General features: G+C 53.9%; 2 protein-coding genes across 2 annotated transcripts; one reads left to right on the plus strand and one right to left on the minus strand.

Annotated features, from left to right (window-relative positions):
- Positions 1 to 5,379: 5,379 nt before the first annotated feature.
- On the minus strand, positions 5,380 to 6,235 carry P3R3URF (PIK3R3 upstream open reading frame). The gene is made up of 2 exons (XM_031023211.2): positions 5,992 to 6,235; positions 5,380 to 5,714 (listed from the first exon to the last, which is right to left on the minus strand). The coding sequence occupies exons 1-2, from the start codon at positions 6,233 to 6,235 to the stop codon at positions 5,671 to 5,673; spliced, it is 288 nt and encodes a 95-aa protein (XP_030879071.1). The 3' UTR covers positions 5,380 to 5,670.
- A 3,374-nt stretch (positions 6,236 to 9,609) lies between these two features.
- TSPAN1 (tetraspanin 1) lies at positions 9,610 to 14,602 on the plus strand. Its single transcript, XM_006729019.3, has 8 exons — positions 9,610 to 9,771; positions 10,218 to 10,282; positions 12,725 to 12,931; positions 13,140 to 13,214; positions 13,411 to 13,509; positions 13,590 to 13,745; positions 13,843 to 13,926; positions 14,114 to 14,602. The coding sequence occupies exons 2-8, from the start codon at positions 10,226 to 10,228 to the stop codon at positions 14,159 to 14,161; spliced, it is 726 nt and encodes a 241-aa protein (XP_006729082.2). The 5' UTR covers positions 9,610 to 9,771; positions 10,218 to 10,225; the 3' UTR covers positions 14,162 to 14,602.
- The last annotated feature ends 2,123 nt before the right edge of the window (positions 14,603 to 16,725 follow it).

A 16,725-nucleotide genomic window follows, 5' to 3' on the forward strand; every position in this document is an offset into this window, starting at 1 on the left:
AAATAATCTTTAAAAAAAAAAAAATTCTGAAACCATAGCCCTCAGATTAAGACAGACCTCGCTGAGATTCCAGTTCTCTCTAGTCGGATGACCTTGGGCATGTTGTTTATCCTCCCTGAGCCTCAGTTCCTTTATCCATAAAATGGGAGCAATGATTTATATACACAGGGTGGTTGTGGGCATCATGTAAGAGTTATAAAACACCCATCATGGGGCGCCTGGGGGGCTCTTCGGTTAAGCGTCTGCCTTCAGCTCAGGTCATGATCCCAGGGTCCTGGGATCAAGACCCGCATCGGGCTCCCTGCTCAGCGGGAAGCCTGCTTCTCCCTATCCCACTCCCCCTGCTTGCGTTCCCTCTCTCGCTGTGTCTCTCTCTGTCAAATAAATAAAATCTTAAAAATAAATAAATAAATATAAATAAATAAAATACCTGTCACATAGGGATGTCAAATGTGAGCAGTATTTATACTCCCTATTCCCTCCATTCTCCCCTGAAGCTGCCGGACACTTTTTCTGGAAGCTGAGCACGGAGACGTCTGAAAGGGAACTGATCTGGACAAAACCAGGAATATAAAATACTAAAACCTGCGCTTAGGACCCAATTATCGACTTCAAAAGAAAGCAAAGGAGGTTTGAGGCTTAGGGAGGGGACATGATTTGCCAAAGCTCACACAGCAGATGGAGGTGGGAGACTGGCAGGCAAGCAGGGAGAGGGAGGCAAATGAGGATGTGGGTAGGGGTCAGGGCTGAGGTGTTGAGCTGAATCCAAGGACAGGCGGCCGAGCAAGAGGATCTCCAGCTGACATTGCCCCATTCCCCATGCCCAGAAGAGCTTGGCATTTGCCTCTCTCTGGAACTGCTTCTTCTGGGTTCCTGAGTTTGCAGTAGTTTCCCAGAAATGCTAGGTAAATATCCCTGTTGTTTACTGAGTAACCAACCCCATAATCAGGCATGAATCCCCATACCAAGTGCTGCCTCAAGTTTGGCTCCTTTTGTAGAGATGCCCCTCCCAGGCACCACCCCAGGCAGATGGTCTCCACAAGGTCCCTTACCAAGGCCTTGCTAGGGGCTCCGCACCCCAGCCCACAGCGTGGCTTTGTTGGTCACAGCTCAGTATCCTCTTTGGAGAGTCTGCTCTTCCCAGCAGCCCCAAGATATTGTGGTATACAGAATATTTTCTACTTGGTACTTTCCTTCCCAAAAAAGCCAGGTGTGGCTTGCCGTTCCAATGTGATAAGGAGTCTTACTAACCTTCGAAAATGTCCTGGGCTGGTGTTAAACCCAATCATGGAGAAATCGGGAGGCATTGTGGCTGGTGTATTAGGCTACTTGATAATCTTTTCTTTAGGCTATGTTTTCTTTGTCTATAGTTCCCCTCTCTGTGCTCCCTTCCTGCCACCCCACTCCCCTCATCCTTAGAAACCAAGAATGTGTCCTCATGGAAGATGTCTGTCCTCTGTCTGGTTTGTTGCAGGCTTCTTAACTTATCCTAAGCTCATGTGTCCTGAGCTCTCTGCCTCCTCCTTAGTGTTCATGCATGAACTCCTTTGCCCATCCCCAATGCCCATCCTCTAGTTTAGACATCCACCTGAAGGTCAAGATTTCACTAATTGATTTCTCAAGACTTCTCTATTTGAGGATACTCTAACCTTGTGATCTGGGAATCAGTGTTGCCAGAATTCTATATTTCTGACTCTGTAACTCAGATTTCACCATGCTAGAATTCTGTGATGCTAAGATTCCACGACTATGGATTCTATGCATTTAGAATTTTATGGGTTTTGTGTTTTCATGAATTTATCACTGACTTAGTGACTATAACCAGGACTCACTTGTCCTAGGTTTTTGTGTTTGTTTTCCAGAGGAAGCAAGTCACAGCTCTGGGCTCTCTTCTCTGAATTCGCTGAAGGCACAGAAGATTGTTGGATAGGTAAAGGGTAACATTCCCACTTCCACTGGGGCTGGAATATGCAAAGGCAGCGCTGTCCTAGGCCCCAGCACTCAGTCCACGCCCCTCCTCCCAACCCCCTCATTTGGGCTTCAAGTATCTGATGGTAGCAGGAAAAGCAGGCTCCTGTGCAGGCCTTCCACCCAGCTTCCTTTCCTCCCGGGCCTGCCCGAGGATCCAGGGACAGAAAGTTAACTGGGAGACTGGCCCTGTCAAGTGGGCAGAGGGGGAGGGAGGGTTGAGCACAGGGCAGGGAGCCAATAGAGTAGGTATGGGAGATTCCCCAGGGAGCCCAGTAGCTTTCTCTGAAGGTGAGGAAGGAACAGAAGACGGAAGTCGGGGTGTGGGTGAGGGTACTGGTAAGGGTGGGGTGACCCATGTAGCATTGTAGGGCTGGAGCTAGGCTTCCGGCGATTGACCCATTGGTGACAAGGGACCTCCAGCCTGGCGCCCTGGGGGCAGTCTGTTCCCGTCCCAACCCATTGTCCCAAACACAAAGTTTGTGTTTCTCTGCCCGAGTCAGAATCCCAGGAAAACCCAGAGGGCAGGAACTGGGGATGCGGAAAGTAGTCCTCCAGCACGACTTCCTGGGAGGGCCCACTCAGGCTAAGAAAGGGGGCAGCACTTTCCAAGGAGCACACTGAGGTTTGGGGCAGAAGAAGGACTGGAATTCCGGCCTCTTGCTTCCAGCGCAGAGCTGTTCCCCCCACACTCCAAAGGGTCCCAGTATTACAAAATGCTCCCCCAACAAGACAGCTTGGCCTGGGGCCTGGCCGCACTCTGGGTCAGAGGATGAGCCCGCCCCCGGGCAGCCTCCCCAGAGCTGCCCGGACCCCTCCTCCAGCCCCTGGGCACTTGGCCCAAGCTGCCAAACCCGATTTTCTGGTGGCTGCCCAGAGGCTGGCTGGAGCAGGAAGCCTGCTCTGGGCAAGGACCCCTCGGCCGCAGTCCTCCTCCCCTCCTGACACGCCCCCGCCCCCGCTCTTCCCGCACCCTGTGTCGCCACCACTTCCTCCTCCCTGGGCCTGCCATCTCCTTGAGTTGCTGCCTGGGCACCAGGAGGTGTGATCCTGCCCTACTCCTCTACTCCTCTCCGAGTTTCACTTTTCTCATCCACAGATGGAGGACTAAGGACTGGCTCCCAGGGATCAACGGGCGGTGTGGCGGGGGGGAGGTTCCAAAGAAAGGGGGCCATGAATCGTGGGGGGCCACCACTTGGAGGGTGGGTTGGGGCGATGTTGGGAGCCCAGCCTGGGGTGTGAGGAGGAAGTTCTGCTCTGTGGAATTCTGGAGTGTGGTTGTTGGGGTGGAAGGTGCAAGGTCAGGGAGGGTACCCCTCTGGTTTCCTCGGGTTATCTCCATGAGATAGAAAGAGCATCATCCCAGACCGAGGCCCCTTGTTACCAACGTTCAGAGTCCTTGACACAGTTTGGTGCAGTGCCTGTGTGATCTGTTTAATGTCTGTCTCCCACCGAGCTGTAACACCCACCAGGAAGAACTCCTGCTGTCTTGCACACTGCTCTAGCTCCAGAACTTGGCACCCTCCCTGGCACATGGCACGCACTACTGACAGAGACGGAGTTTCAGATTGAAAAGCAGAAGCGGAGGCACCCTGGGGGCTGGAGACCAGCCAGGTCTGCTCACCGAACCCAGGCCCCTGTTCCAGGCTGCCACATGGCCCAAGCCTCCTCCTCTGGTGTTCTCAACCTCCAGGGAGCTCTGGTGGGGTGGGAACGAGTGAGCTGTACCCAGTCATCCAGGGGTCACCTAGACTGGAGTGGTGGGTGCCCTCTGGCTGCAGCTGCCTCCGGGAGCCTGGAAGGGGAGGGGCCGTGGAGGAGCCCGTCATTGCAGAGGGAACTAAAAATAGCCAGAAGAGATGATGTCATCAGGTTCCCACAGCTCAGCACCCCCCCCAGTCACACACATACACACACACTCTCACAGACACAGATACACACAGACACAAGTGGGGGCGTGCACGCGCACACACACACACTCACTCTTATAGGGGAGGGAAGCTTCTGGGTTCCAGGGCCGGGCAGGGAAGTCTGGTGAGTGTGTCTGCATGTGTGCGTGTGTCTGTGTGTGCCTGGGTTTGCATGAGTGTGATTGCACGTGTGGCTGTCTGTGCTTATGTGCTTGTCGAGACGCAAGCATGTTGACGTCTGCGTGCGTTCTTTTACAGGCACGTGCATTGTAGTTACATATGCCAGCCGGGGAGGGCCAAGGGCAGCAGGGGCGGCGAGTAGCTCTGTTTATAAGCCTGTACTTGCATGCACCTGTGTTTGTTGCATTGTGTGTCTGTGAGTCCACTTCTACTTACACGTCTGCATATGTTCATGGACTGTGACATGTGTCTTTAAACGTGTGGGCCCCTCTGTGGGCCTTGGGCGCTAGCCCAGCCACCTTCCAGCTTTGACTGAGGTTCAGCGCCACTTCCCCCATACCCCGCCGAGCCTCATGCCCCAATCTGCGCAGTCTGCGCGCAAAGTGTCAGTGACTTCTCTGTCCCGTCCCTCCTCTCAGGGTCCCAGCAAGCCTTGGCGTTGAAGGACACAGACACAATTCCTTTTCTCCTCACAGGCTTCCTGAACCCCGGGGGGAGAGGGGGGGCCAGGCCCAGGCTCTCAGGCTTCACTCCCACCCCCAACCCTTGGGGAAGGGAGCCCCGGACACACACCCACGCATACAGCGACGCCTTAGAGAAGAGTCCCTCACAGTGTTTCCTGCCACTGAGACACAGCTCCGTGGAGACGCACCCCACAGCAACCCAGTTACACCTGATGACACATGGGCACACACTCAGAAATCCAAATGGAAAATCCCCAGGCCGGAGTGCTCAGCACCCTCCCCCTTTCTGGACTCGACTCAGTCTTGCCCCACCCCTAACCGCAGAGGCTCAGCTGACAGCCTCGGAACACACTGGCCTCAGGGAAGAGCTAGGGGGCCGAAGGTGGCCCGCCCTCCTCGGAAGCAACCCTCTGCTGCCTCAGGCTGCCCGCACCCCATTCCTGACCTTCATTCCTCTCAGCCAAGCCTCCCTCTGGCACACCCAGACCCTTACAAACACACCTGATGCTCTGCCAGCCGCAGCGGCACAACCCATTGCAGAGGCACACTGAGCCACATGTCTGCTCACAGTCCCATGTCCTGGCCTCTCTCTCTCTCTCTCTCTCACACACACACACACACACACACACACGCACCCCAACATCTACATCTGCACACTCACCGTCGCAGGCACAGAGCCACACAGAGCTCACACTGAAGCACTCTCGGCGTTAGACTCCAGCCCTGAAATCTCTCGTGCCATCCCTGTCTGATCCATGCCTCTACCTCCCTCCTCAAGCATCTGGCTCTCTGTAACTTCCAAGATGTCTATGGAGACCCTTTTCCCTGTGCAATGCAGGAAGGCCCCCTACCTCATGGGGCAAATCAGTAGCTGAGGCCAAAGATGGAGAAATGGTGTGTGTTGCTGACCTTGTCCTGTCCTTCCATTGTCTAACTGTGATCCCATCTGTCCTCACTGAAGCCTGTCCCTGGGAGCGTTCAGCCCCAGCCCTGCCGTCGTACCCCGCATAGTTGTCTGGAAACACCTTGGAGTGGAGTGAGGCCGTTGGAGCAGAAATGATTGTATTTGCCTGCTGTCAACCACTCATGGCCCCTAGAAGATGCAGGTCCGGAGCCAGCCAAGCTTCTGGACTAGTTTCTGGACATTTCTAGAAGATCAGAAAGCTGCCAGGTTGACAAAGGTGTCTGAGAACTGAGGAGAGGAAGGAGAGGGAAGAGTGTGAGGAAGACAGCAGTTCTGGAAGCTCCACTGTTCTTAGATTCACAGTTCCCCAGGCCCTCCACTCAGCCAATACACCCTCCATTAAGGCTCTCAGCCTTTAGGAGTCTGCCATCAAGACCCCACCATATTTTGGGGGTGATATTTCACACAGGGTGTGCCCCCTAGAGTGCCTAGGCAGGGCTAAGGGGGGGAAACAAATGGCCCTGGTTTTTCCAACCCCCACCCCGCCTCCGGGCCCTTGGCTAACTTTGTGGCGGAAGGATCCACACGCTGGTGGTGGCGGTAGGAGTGCTGTTGATATCTGTGGCCACGGTGGCAGGATTGGTGGCTGCAGTGGTGGCAGCTGGGCCTTGGGGCTTCTGCCGGTACCTTCTGCGGCTACACTTGAACATCCTGGGATTTCGAGGCCCACGCCAGCCCAGCCCTGGCCTGCGGCAGGGGGATCTTAGGCCCCGGGGCCGAGGCGCACGGACAGGCTGAGAAGGCCCCATGGGCACAGGGAGCTTCTGTAGCGTGCCCGAGGGTGCTCCTGGCCAGGGCAGCTGGGGCCTCTATGACATAGAGTCCGCATAAGGGTAGTGCTCTTTTTTTTTTTTTTTTTTAAAGATTTTATTTATTTGAGAGAGAATGAGAGACAGAGAGCATGAGAGGCAGGAGGGTCAGAGGGAGAAGCAGACTCCTTGCTGAGCAGGGAGCCCGATGTGGGACTCGATCCCGGGACTCCAGGATCATGACCTGGGCCGAAGGCAGTCGCTTAACCGACTGAGCCACCCAGGCGCCCAAGGGTAGTGCTCTTTATTATAGGTCCTGGTCCCCTGCCCCTCCCCGTGGGTCAGGCTCCCTCAGGGTTCTCTCAATGGGTCCAGCCCAAGGGCCAGAAAAACCTCAGCTTGGCCCCTAGGGAAAAGGAACTCTGAGTAGGGGAAAGTTACTCCCTGCCTTTCTCATTTATCCACATGGACAATATTAACAATGTTTCTTAAGTATTTACTGTGTGCCAAAGAGCGCCCAGTACTCTACAAACACTCTCTCATTAATCCCACAACCACCTTACAAGGAGGCTATCGTTATTCCTATTTCATATACAGTCGATTCTCATTATTCACAGTAGTTATGGTCTAAAAAGTCCCCACCACAAATAGCGCATTAGCAAATCGAGCCAATGTACCTATCGGGTTAGATTCCTACCAGCCTTGGGTCATAACATTTTTGTCAACTGATCAATCAGAACATGACCTCGTTTTATGTGTGTTTCTGTTTATAGATACCTAATTTAAACTATATTGTTGTTGAGTCATTAACATTAAACTCACAGCCAACAGCACTCTAACTTGTACCTGGATGACATTTATCTAACATACTTCCTCGTAGGTCACATCACAGCCTTCTTGTGCTCAGAGACACTAGACAGCACTTCAGCAGTATTTGATAACCAAAAGCACAAAAATGGGAAAAATGTGACATTGAATAAACCACAAGAAGAACAGGTGTACATTATAAGAGGTGAAACAAGGAGGCAGAGAATCCTCTTGTTCAGCCTCAGCTGAGAACATGTGGATGGGGCAGCTCAACATTTTTGCAGCTCTGCAAATGTCCACGAATGACCGCAAAGTGACATGAGTATTGGTGTGGGGACACAAATAAATTCTAGTGAGTAGGTAAATTTACAGATACGGAAACCATGAATAATGAGGATTGACTGTATAAGGAAACTGGGGCTCAGTTAGGTGAGGTCACACGATTAGAGGCAGGCAGGGGTTTCCCCCATCCCTGATGGCTACGGTCCAAAGCCCAGACATTTAACTCTTGACGTTCTATGCTCATTTATTCATTCAATCATTCAGGAATTGTTCACTAACAACTTCATGTGTGCTGGGCACTGAGGTCATAGATGGAGGTGACCTGGCTCCAAGTCTTCCTGAAGGGAAAGAGAAAGCCATTCATTAGTGCAGGTGGAGGAACAGCTAGGTCCCTAGGGGAATGTAAGTTGTGTCAACGTTTTCTTGTAGCAGACAGGAATGTCAGTGGCTCTGCCAAGCCTTGCACTGAGTTGTTGTGGAACAGTGGACTTCAGCCCCCTCTCTCTTTCTCTCTTACTCCACCTCCAGTCCTCCTTCCCAGCCTCCATCTTTTCTCTTGTCCTGTAGGAACCTGCAAGGAGGGCTTGGGGTCCTCAACATCACCCTTAAAGGCCTCACACCTCCTTCCCCTCCATCTTCTACTCTTGCCATCCTCAGTCTTAGAAAATGGACCTTGCTCCCATCAACTTCTAGCCACTATTCCTGTAAACCCACTTGCCCTTGGCCATTTTCTTCCTCCAGCCCCAGACCAAGGCCTCCTCTCCTGTTCTTTCTGGAAGTCAGCTCCTCCTGCCTTCTTAGAGATTCCATCACTAAAGACAGTCTGCTTGGTGGTTAAGACACAGACTCTGGCACCAGACTGACTAGGGGTGAATCCTGGATTCACCACTTACAAGCTGTGTGATCATGGCAAGTACTTAACCTTCCCGTGCCTCTGTTTCCCTATATTTAAAAAGGGGGGGGAAAGAGAATCTATCTCATAGGATTGTTGTGAAGAAGGGGAAAAGACCATATATGTAATGCATTTAAAACACGATCTACACAGATATTAGCATTATTGACCCCCCTCCTGTTTCTTCAGCTGCTTCCTCCCACTATAAGAAACAAAAATTAGTGTCAAATATATTCAAATTTTAAAAAAAATTTTAAAAGTCCACTTTGTCCATCCCACACCCCCTCTGGCTATGACTCTCCCTACTCTGACTTTCCCACTCTGTAGTCATTCCCGGTTTTCCCAGAGTGGGGAGAAAATCTTACTTAAAATCCCTATAACTATTCTGTTATATAGACCAGGAAACAGGCTTAAAACTGAGCTTAAGAAATCCCCTCCTCCCACCCCCCCACCCCACCCCCCGCCGGGGTCACACAGCTAGGAAGCATCAGAACCAGCATGGGAGTACCTGGCCTGAGTGACTCCAAAGCCAGAACTTCCGCAGCACCTCGATGTGGGGAGCATTGGAGTGGAAAGTAGGACAGGCAGTGGAAAGAGGCAGGCAGCCCTTGAGGGATTCCTGTAGACTGGGACTGTGAAGTTTTAGAATTGGGGGTGATGCTTTTGTGGGATCATGGTGCCACCTTCTGGCAGAAAGGAAAGGGGTGCTTGACAGATTGCTAAGAACACTGGATTGAGGGGAAAGCAAGAGAAAGGAAGGGGAGGGAGACGGGTAAGGAGGAAAGACGAAGGGAGGAAAAAGATGGGGAAATTGAAATTTTATAGAGGGAAAAGGACTAGGAGTCACATGCTACTCAGAGGAGGGGGTAGAAGCTGCTAACCTGGGTCATTTCCTTGAAAGTGTGTGTGTGTGTGTGCTTGAGAGTGTGTGTGAGAGAGAGACAGAGACAGAGAGACTTTAAGTATGTCCCTCGAATGTTGCTTTGTGGTTTCTTACTTGCTGGGAGTCAGTCTACACACAGTGCGGTGTGTGTGAGGCATGTGTGCGTGTGTGCACTCGTGAGCACGGGTAGGTGTTTATGTATGTATCCGTGTGTGCAGATGTGTGTGCCCGTGAGCACACGGGGATGGATGAATGGATCAGCAGATGTAGGCTAGAAAGCATCCGTGCACCATTGCGGTGGAGGGCACTCGGAGATTCTGGGGGCCACTTGCTTACCCTCCAACTTCTCTTCCTTCTTCAGATCAGGAAGGGTGTTGCTGTGGTTGGCGTTGCCAGGCCCAGGAGGCCTGTGGCTATGGGGACATATCTCCAGGCAGCAGGGGGCAGCAGGGAAAGAAGAAGCTGACTGGCTGCGGGGTGGGGCAGGCGGGAAGGTGAGCAGAGGACTTTAAAACGCCTGCCCCACCTGCAGGGGAGCAGTGGTGCTTGAGAGCCAGCTCCGTCTCACGGCCTGCCCACTCGAGTGGCAAATCCCTGGAGTAGTCTGTCCCCTCTGGAGCCTCAGCAGATCCTTCAGGTCTTTCAGAACTCACTACCAAGAGCCCTGAACAGGTGATGGCACAGGACAGAGATGGTCCTATGAAGTAAAATCAACCTGGAAACAGGTTTGGGAAGCTGGAAGGCAGATGGGGAGGGTCCTGAAAGAGTCCAGGGTTGGTTTAGTGGAGGGGTCCAGGATATGTAGGTGCCAAGGAAGGGCGTGGAGTGACCTGTGGTGTGGGGGTTGGGCTTGGGGTGCCAGTGGAGAAACCTGGGGTGTCAGTATCTGAGTGTCAGGCGCTGGGAGAGGGCCTGGGCCCTATAGAGAGGCAGAGGTGTCAGGATAGGACTTAGGAAAAGTTCCGAGGTGTCAGAGGCTAGATGCGGGGGGAGTTTGGGTGATTTATGGGTCCTGGATGCTGGGGTCTCGTATGTCAGGGTCCAAATGCCAGGGCTAGCCCAGGTGGCGGTGGAGGCAGGCAGCACGAATTCCTAACTCACACTTATCTGCCTCCCAGGAGCCACCATGCAGTGCTTCAGCTTCATTAAAACCATGATGATCCTCTTCAATTTCCTCATCTTTGTAAGTATGAGGGTTGTGGGATTTTCGGGTCTCCCTGCGGGAGTGGGTCACAACCTAAGCAGAGTTCAAGCTGGGAAATGGGAGATCGCTGTGCCAGACTCTGTTGTGCAAGTCTCCCATTATGATAGGGTGCAGAAGTCTCCCTAAATGCTGAGTCCTCGTCTCAGGAGCAGCCTGGCTGCCACACAAGTTGGGGTAGAGAAGCTTAGGAGGAACTCCTCCTTTCCAGGAAGCTTCAGACCCGACTTAGGGCAGGGTAGGGTAGGCTAACAGGAATAATGTCCCCGTTTTATAGGCACTGGGGGCCCAGGGAGGGGAAGAGGTTTGCCCAAGTCTACCTAGTGTACAAGGAAGTTCAGTGGCCTCTGTAGGATGGACGGGGAATTGAAAGGAGAGATGCCCAGAGACCTCAGAGCAGAGAGTCTGCCTCAAGCAACCCTTATTCATTCAACAAACATTTATTGCCTAAGACTCTAAGTGCTAAGTGCTGGGGGAAAGGTGAGTGAGCTCTTTCTCTGCCCTTGAGGATTTCAGGTCCAGCAGGCCAGATAGGCAGACAGTTGCAACATACAATGCCTGGCCTTAGCACAGGGGCTATGGGAGCCCCCAGGAGGGGGCTTGAACCCTGGTCAGAGAAGACTATCTGGAGGAAATAGCTGAGACTGGACATTTACGCTGGGTGAAGGGGTTGTAAAGCATGCAAAAAGGCCCAGAGGCAATGAAATCAAGTATTGTTCAGGAAACCAGGAACAGATTGTATAGGGCATGTCTGAGGAAGCTGAGTAATAAGGCATGATCCTGGAAATGGTGGTGGAGATGGGGAGAGATGGACTAAGGAAAAGCCCTCAGATGCTGGCTGAGGGACAGAAGGAGGGGCAAGGGAAACAGAGGCTTCAAAGATAAAGCCCATGTCTCTGGTCTGAGCAACCCAGGGGATGTCTCCCAGGCAGCTGCGTACCCAATGGGGTTGCAGCTCTGGTTGGAGCTGAACATGGATATTTGGAAGTCACATGACCACAAATAATCAGCGAAACCATGGGAGTGGGTAAGAGCTCTCAGGCTGAGTGAGTTCAGCGAAACCCAGTTTACAAGGGATATGTGGAGAAATGGCCACCAGGAAGCAGATAAAGAGTAACAGGAGGAAAACAAGGAGACCACGATCTCAGAGAGGTCAGGAGGGTATGGCGCACAAAGTGCCCACCCGATTTAGCGCAGGATGGCACCACAGACCTTGGAGCCACATTAGAATGGCTTAGAGTGAGTGAAGGTGAGGAGGTGGAGACATGAAGTATAGAGGGATTTGGAGAAATTGGGCTACGGGTATGTTACCTCTCTGACTCCGATATGGTGCATGCCTTGGGCTTCTTTTGGCTTCAGGGAAGTAGCCTTTATCCATATGTCTGGGGAAGGCAGAGGGATCCCAGCAATACGGAGAGCAGGTGTTCTGGCCCGAGGGGGTTAAAGGCAAATCCGGTTTGGTTTCTGGCCCCTGTTGCTCAGGCTTTGCCAGGCTGGGCAAGGCAGGGCAGGTCTCAGGCTCCTTGAAATTTGACCCTGTAGGCTGGGAGCCCAGCTCTCTGTCCTTGGGCAAACATGCCTGGGATCTAGCCACAATCTGCCATCTCACTCCTGGTTCTAGCCTCAGTTTCTACAGCTGGGGACGGGGCACCAAGGTGGTTATCAGGCTGATTCATCCACTGATGCTCTGGATCAGCAAGGCTTTGCTCTAAGAGTTGTGGCATCTGGACAGAGTACCTCCTCCCCCGTCTGGGCCTCTGGATTCACTGAGGTTTGGGATTGAGACAGAGAGCCTCTAAAAGAAGCCCCGGCTGCACTCCCCCTCTGGTGCCTCAGTTTTCCTTGTGAGGCAAGGAGGGGTCTAGGTTAGATGAAGGGCAGGCCTGGAGTTTGATCCTGGAGAGGAGCCAAATGTGGCCCCAAGGTAGGTGTCTTTTCTCACAGTCCCACTCCACGGTTGGAAGCAGGTGTAAACCTCAGCCCCACCTCTGTTGCTATGGTGACCGTTGAGCCTGTTCAGGGCTTCCACCCCACTGTTTCACCTGTCCCAGGACAGAGGTGGTCAGCTCCACAAGGAAATGGGGTGGGGAGCCCTGCTGGCCTCACCCGCTTCCCTCCTAACCACGCGGCAGGACCCTGACAGCAGTGAGGAAAAGTCTTGCCTTGCCCTCCCCCATCCTGTGGATATTTCTAGAACCCCCGATCCCATTTATATCTGCATTGGTGTGCAGCCTGGTGCTGGCTATGGGTGGCCCAGCTCCCATCCTTCTGGCTCTACAGAATGTTTTTCCTCCCTGCAGGATGAGTTTTTAGACTCCTTAGCCAATAAAAGGAGAAATTTCTCATTTTCCATCTTCCTGACTCAACTGCGTGGTAAGGAGCTGCTTGCCCGCACCGTTTTAAGGCCTGCCTCTCTGTCCCCAGCTGTGTGGTGTCGCCCTGTTGGCCGTGGGCATCTGGGTGTCAATCGATGGGCCGTCCTTCCTGAAAATCTTCGGGCCGCTGTCGTCCAGTGCCATGCAATTTGTCAACGTGGGCTACTTCCTCATCGCTGCTGGTGCTGTGCTCTTTGCTCTCGGTTTCCTGGGCTGCTACGGTGCTCAGACTGAGAACAAGTGTGCCCTCATGATGGTGTGTCAAACCCAGCTCCCCGGGCCCATACCCAAGACCCAGGGTCCCCTCACCCTTGAATCGAGGCCCTGGGGATCCCCAAACCATGCTCTGGACTCCAGGGCCCTCAGCAGAGGGGGCCGCGGCCTCCTTTTACTGGGTGGTGGGTTACAAGTAAGGCATGAGGGACCGTCTCTCTCTCAAACTCAGAGCTCTGTTCCCCATCCAGTTCTTCTTGATCCTCCTCCTCATCTTCATCGCGGAGGTGGCAGCAGCTGTGGTCGCCCTGTTGTACACCACCACGGTGAGGGGCAGGGTGAACCACCATGGTGAGGGGGGGCGGGGCGAACCACCACGGTGGGGGGGTGGGGCGAACCACCATGGTGGGGGGCTGGGCGAGGGGGGAGATTGGGAAGAGCCCTGCAAGTGGGCTGTGGCCTGTGCGTGGCCACCTTCCAGGCCCAGCCCTGAGCACTGGCCTGCCCCCCCCCCACCCCCAGGCTGAGCACTTGCTGACCTCGCTGGTAGTGCCCGCCATCAAGCAAGACTACGGTTCCCAGAAGGATTTCACCCAAGTGTGGAACACCACCATGGATGGGGTAAGGTGGGCTGGGGGAGATTTTGGGGTGGGGGGAAAGAAGCAAGGCCCTGCTGACCACCCTTCCCGCCTCCTCTTCAGCTCAAGTGCTGTGGCTTCAACAACTTCACGGACTTTGAGGACTCTCCCTACGTCAAGAACCACCACACCTTTCCCCCTTACTGTTGCTCCGACAGTGGCAACGGCACAGCCACAGGACCCTGCACCAAGGAGAAGGCGAATGACACCATTGTCCAGGTGCGGCATGGAAGGGGGGGGCTGCTTCCATGGCCTCAAAGCGCTGAATGAGGGAGGGGCGCAGCTGCTGACTGTGGCTGCTCTCCCCTCCCCCAAGGGTTGTTTCAGCCAGCTTCTGCATGACGTCCGAACCAACGCAGTCACCGTGGGTGGTGTGGCAGCCGGAATTGGGGGCTTGGAGGTAAGGGGGTGTGGAGTTGGGGGGGCAGGATAACCCCACTGGACCAGGGTGCTTGACCCATCTCCGAGGCCTTGCTGGAGGAGACAGACTTCTACCGGAGCTTCCTGCAGGGTATCCGGGAGGCAGGGGACTAAAGCGTGAGGGCCCTCAGCACATCCCTCACCTCGGCCCGTTCCTTTCCCACCAGCTGGCTGCCATGGTTGTGTCCATCTATCTGTACTGCAATCTGAAATAAGTCTGCTTTTGCCTCCGCCACCGCCTGCTGCCACCTAAGAACTGGGGAGAGGCACCCTGGCACTGCCAAGCGGCAGTGACTGGGGTGGGGACAGGATCCAACGGTGTCACTTGGGCCAGAGTGGGCTGGCCTTGCTGCTCTGGACTTGGGGCCAAATAGGGGATGGCCCCCTTCAGGCTGTGCCTGACTTTTCCTTCCATGGGTGGGGTTGGGGCCAGGACCTCTAAGGCAGCCAGTTCTCCTGCCCACGCTTCCAGTCTGTCCCTCAAACCCTTGGCAGCCCTTCAGGCCCAGGGGTGCTCTTGGTGACCCCAACAGGCCCCTGGGGGATGAGAGAAAGACACCCTATCACGCAGGCATATGTAAAATCAGCAGGCACCGGACAGAGAGGTAGAAGGCACTTCAGAACTAATTACCCAATTAAAATGTCTTCGTTCGGAACTCTTTCCGTGTATTCTTGGAGAGGCAGGCCCGCTTGCCCAACCTGGCCTCAGATTCCTGAGGGGCTGGTGACTCAACAAGGCCCCGGTAAAGGTCACAGAAGGAAAAGTAGGGGGAAAGTAGGTGCCTATTTCTCCTTCACTTGAATTCCAGGCCTGGGAGGGAGCCTAACAGGGATGACCAAGAGGGCACTCAGGGAGGACTTGGGGGCTGGGCCAGTCTGCCTACCTATAATGTGGGAGGACGTTGGCCTGAAAATACCCCCTCCTGGGTGGGGGCAATGGACTGGAAAGCTATGAAAATAACAAGTCTGTGCCCAAGTGGGGGCAGAGAGACCAGAAATACTGCCAAGGCAATGGAAAAGGGTCACTTCTTAGGCTCTGGAAACCCTCCAGAAGCCCCTATCACAGGATCCAAGCTGCCTATCCTTCTCAGTCGGGTAAAGCCCCACACCTGTCCCGGCTTTGGGTATTTTAGAAAGAACTTTATTTTTGGTCTTGGTTTGTCTCTGGGACTCTACAGATCTCATCTCTTATTTAATCTTAACCACCCCCAAGCTCCAGAAACTGGGCCTAGAAAGGCCAAGTGACTTGTTCTACACCCACAACCTTCCCTGAAGGGCTGAGCCTTGATTTGGGCCCAGGCTGTCTGACTCCAGAACCTGGTGCGGTCCTGGCTGGCATGGAGTCAGATTCACTTGAAGGCCAGAAGATCCCAGACAGATCTGATTGCTGCTGAACCAGGACAGCACTAGCGAGGGAGGCTATGGCCAACAAAACCCAGCCTGACAGACCGTCTTCCCCCTTGCTTCCCTTTGACCCCTGGTCCTTCCTCCCTGGCTTTTCTAGGGCAGCCCAGAACTGTTTATTACCCCTTGCTGAGCCCAAGAAGGAACAACAACCTGGCCAGAGCCACACGGTGCCCGAGAGCTAATCTGAGACCTAGCTCACAAGCCTGCGAGGGGTGGGGTGGGGGACAGGGAGAGCAAGTCTCCACTAGTCCCTCTCCCCCCTTCACCACCTGACCATCTCTCGCACACCAGGTGCGTACACAGAGGCTGTAGGGCGTTTGTTTGCCCAGGGCGGACCTCCACCTCGTCTCCACCTAGTCATGGGCTCACTTCCCCTCAACCTGGTTGTCATAGCACCTCAAGCACTATCTCTATCTCCAGCAAACACTGAAGGCGTCAGGGTGGTGAGAAACGGTCCAAGCAGCACACCGCGTGTGCCACCTGTCCTATCGGGGAGCTGGGCTCCAGGCACCGGTAGGGGAGGAAGGGGTATAGCTGGTGAAATGGCAGGAGTTCTAGTCAGTTCCTGCCCCCCTGGCCAAGCTCTCTATAAGGAACTCCCCAGGCTCACCTTGAAAGGACTCTGCAGGCTGACTAGTTCTCAGGAGGTGTGTTCTACACTCACCTCCCTGATCCTAAGTCCTGGGCAGATCCCTTAAATGTCCTGCCCCTTGCCTTAGGCTTTCTCATCCACTACCTCCAGACAATCGCCTTCATTTCCTGATGCTTCTCCGACTATCTAAGTTAGATCTTCCTCCTCTCTTTGGGTCACTGGCTGGGTGAGAATCTGATAAAAATGGTGGCTTTTCTCCAGAAAAATGCCTAGGTATGTGATCTGCATACAAAGTACCCTGAGGGCCACAGATCCTTGCTCCTGTAACTTTCTATCTGCAGCCCAGTCCCAGCCTCCTGAATAATGCCGCCCCGGTTCTGTCTCACCCACTTCTATCCCCACTAGACTCACCTACTCTCCCATCGCCTCCCCCACCCCAAGTATCTCTTTTTGCTCTCTTGCTCCACCTTTGGGGACAGGTACCTGCCCAGACAAGCTAGGCAGGTTAACAGCTCTGTTGGGAGGGGGTTTGTGGTGGCTGCTCTAAGCTCAGCCCCAAGTAGGGTGGGGCTAAGGTCAGGCTCAGTTGTCCTAAGGTGGAGCTTAGAGAAGAATCTTGGAGTTTGAGACTTGGGCATCCCCTGGTGGCCAAATGGCCCCAAATGGAAGCTAAACCCTGTGGAGGACAGTAAAGAAAACTCACTACCCTCACGACCATTCTCTCTCCTACTTATCTATTTCTCTCTCTCTCTCACACCACCCCCCCACCCCACAATCATA

Source organism: Leptonychotes weddellii, chromosome 4, assembly GCF_054177405.1.
Source record: "Leptonychotes weddellii isolate Sample4059 chromosome 4, ASM5417740v2, whole genome shotgun sequence".
NCBI classification, from domain to species: Eukaryota; Metazoa; Chordata; class Mammalia; order Carnivora; family Phocidae; genus Leptonychotes; species Leptonychotes weddellii.

Excerpts from the sequence above, each read along its gene's own strand:
- TSPAN1 (XM_006729019.3), top strand. The coding sequence starts at position 10,226 with ATGCAGTGCTTCAGCTTCATTAAAACCATGATGATCCTCTTCAATTTC. Across the intron at positions 12,932-13,139 it reads ACAAGTGTGCCCTCATGATG|TTCTTCTTGATCCTCCTCCT; the intron begins GTGTGTCAAACC and ends TTCCCCATCCAG. Across the intron at positions 13,746-13,842 it reads CGAATGACACCATTGTCCAG|GGTTGTTTCAGCCAGCTTCT; the intron begins GTGCGGCATGGA and ends CCCTCCCCCAAG.
- P3R3URF (XM_031023211.2), bottom strand. The coding sequence starts at position 6,235 with ATGGGGCCTTCTCAGCCTGTCCGTGCGCCTCGGCCCCGGGGCCTAAGA. Across the intron at positions 5,715-5,991 it reads GTGGATCCTTCCGCCACAAA|TTCTCAGACACCTTTGTCAA; the intron begins GTTAGCCAAGGG and ends TCCTCTCCTCAG.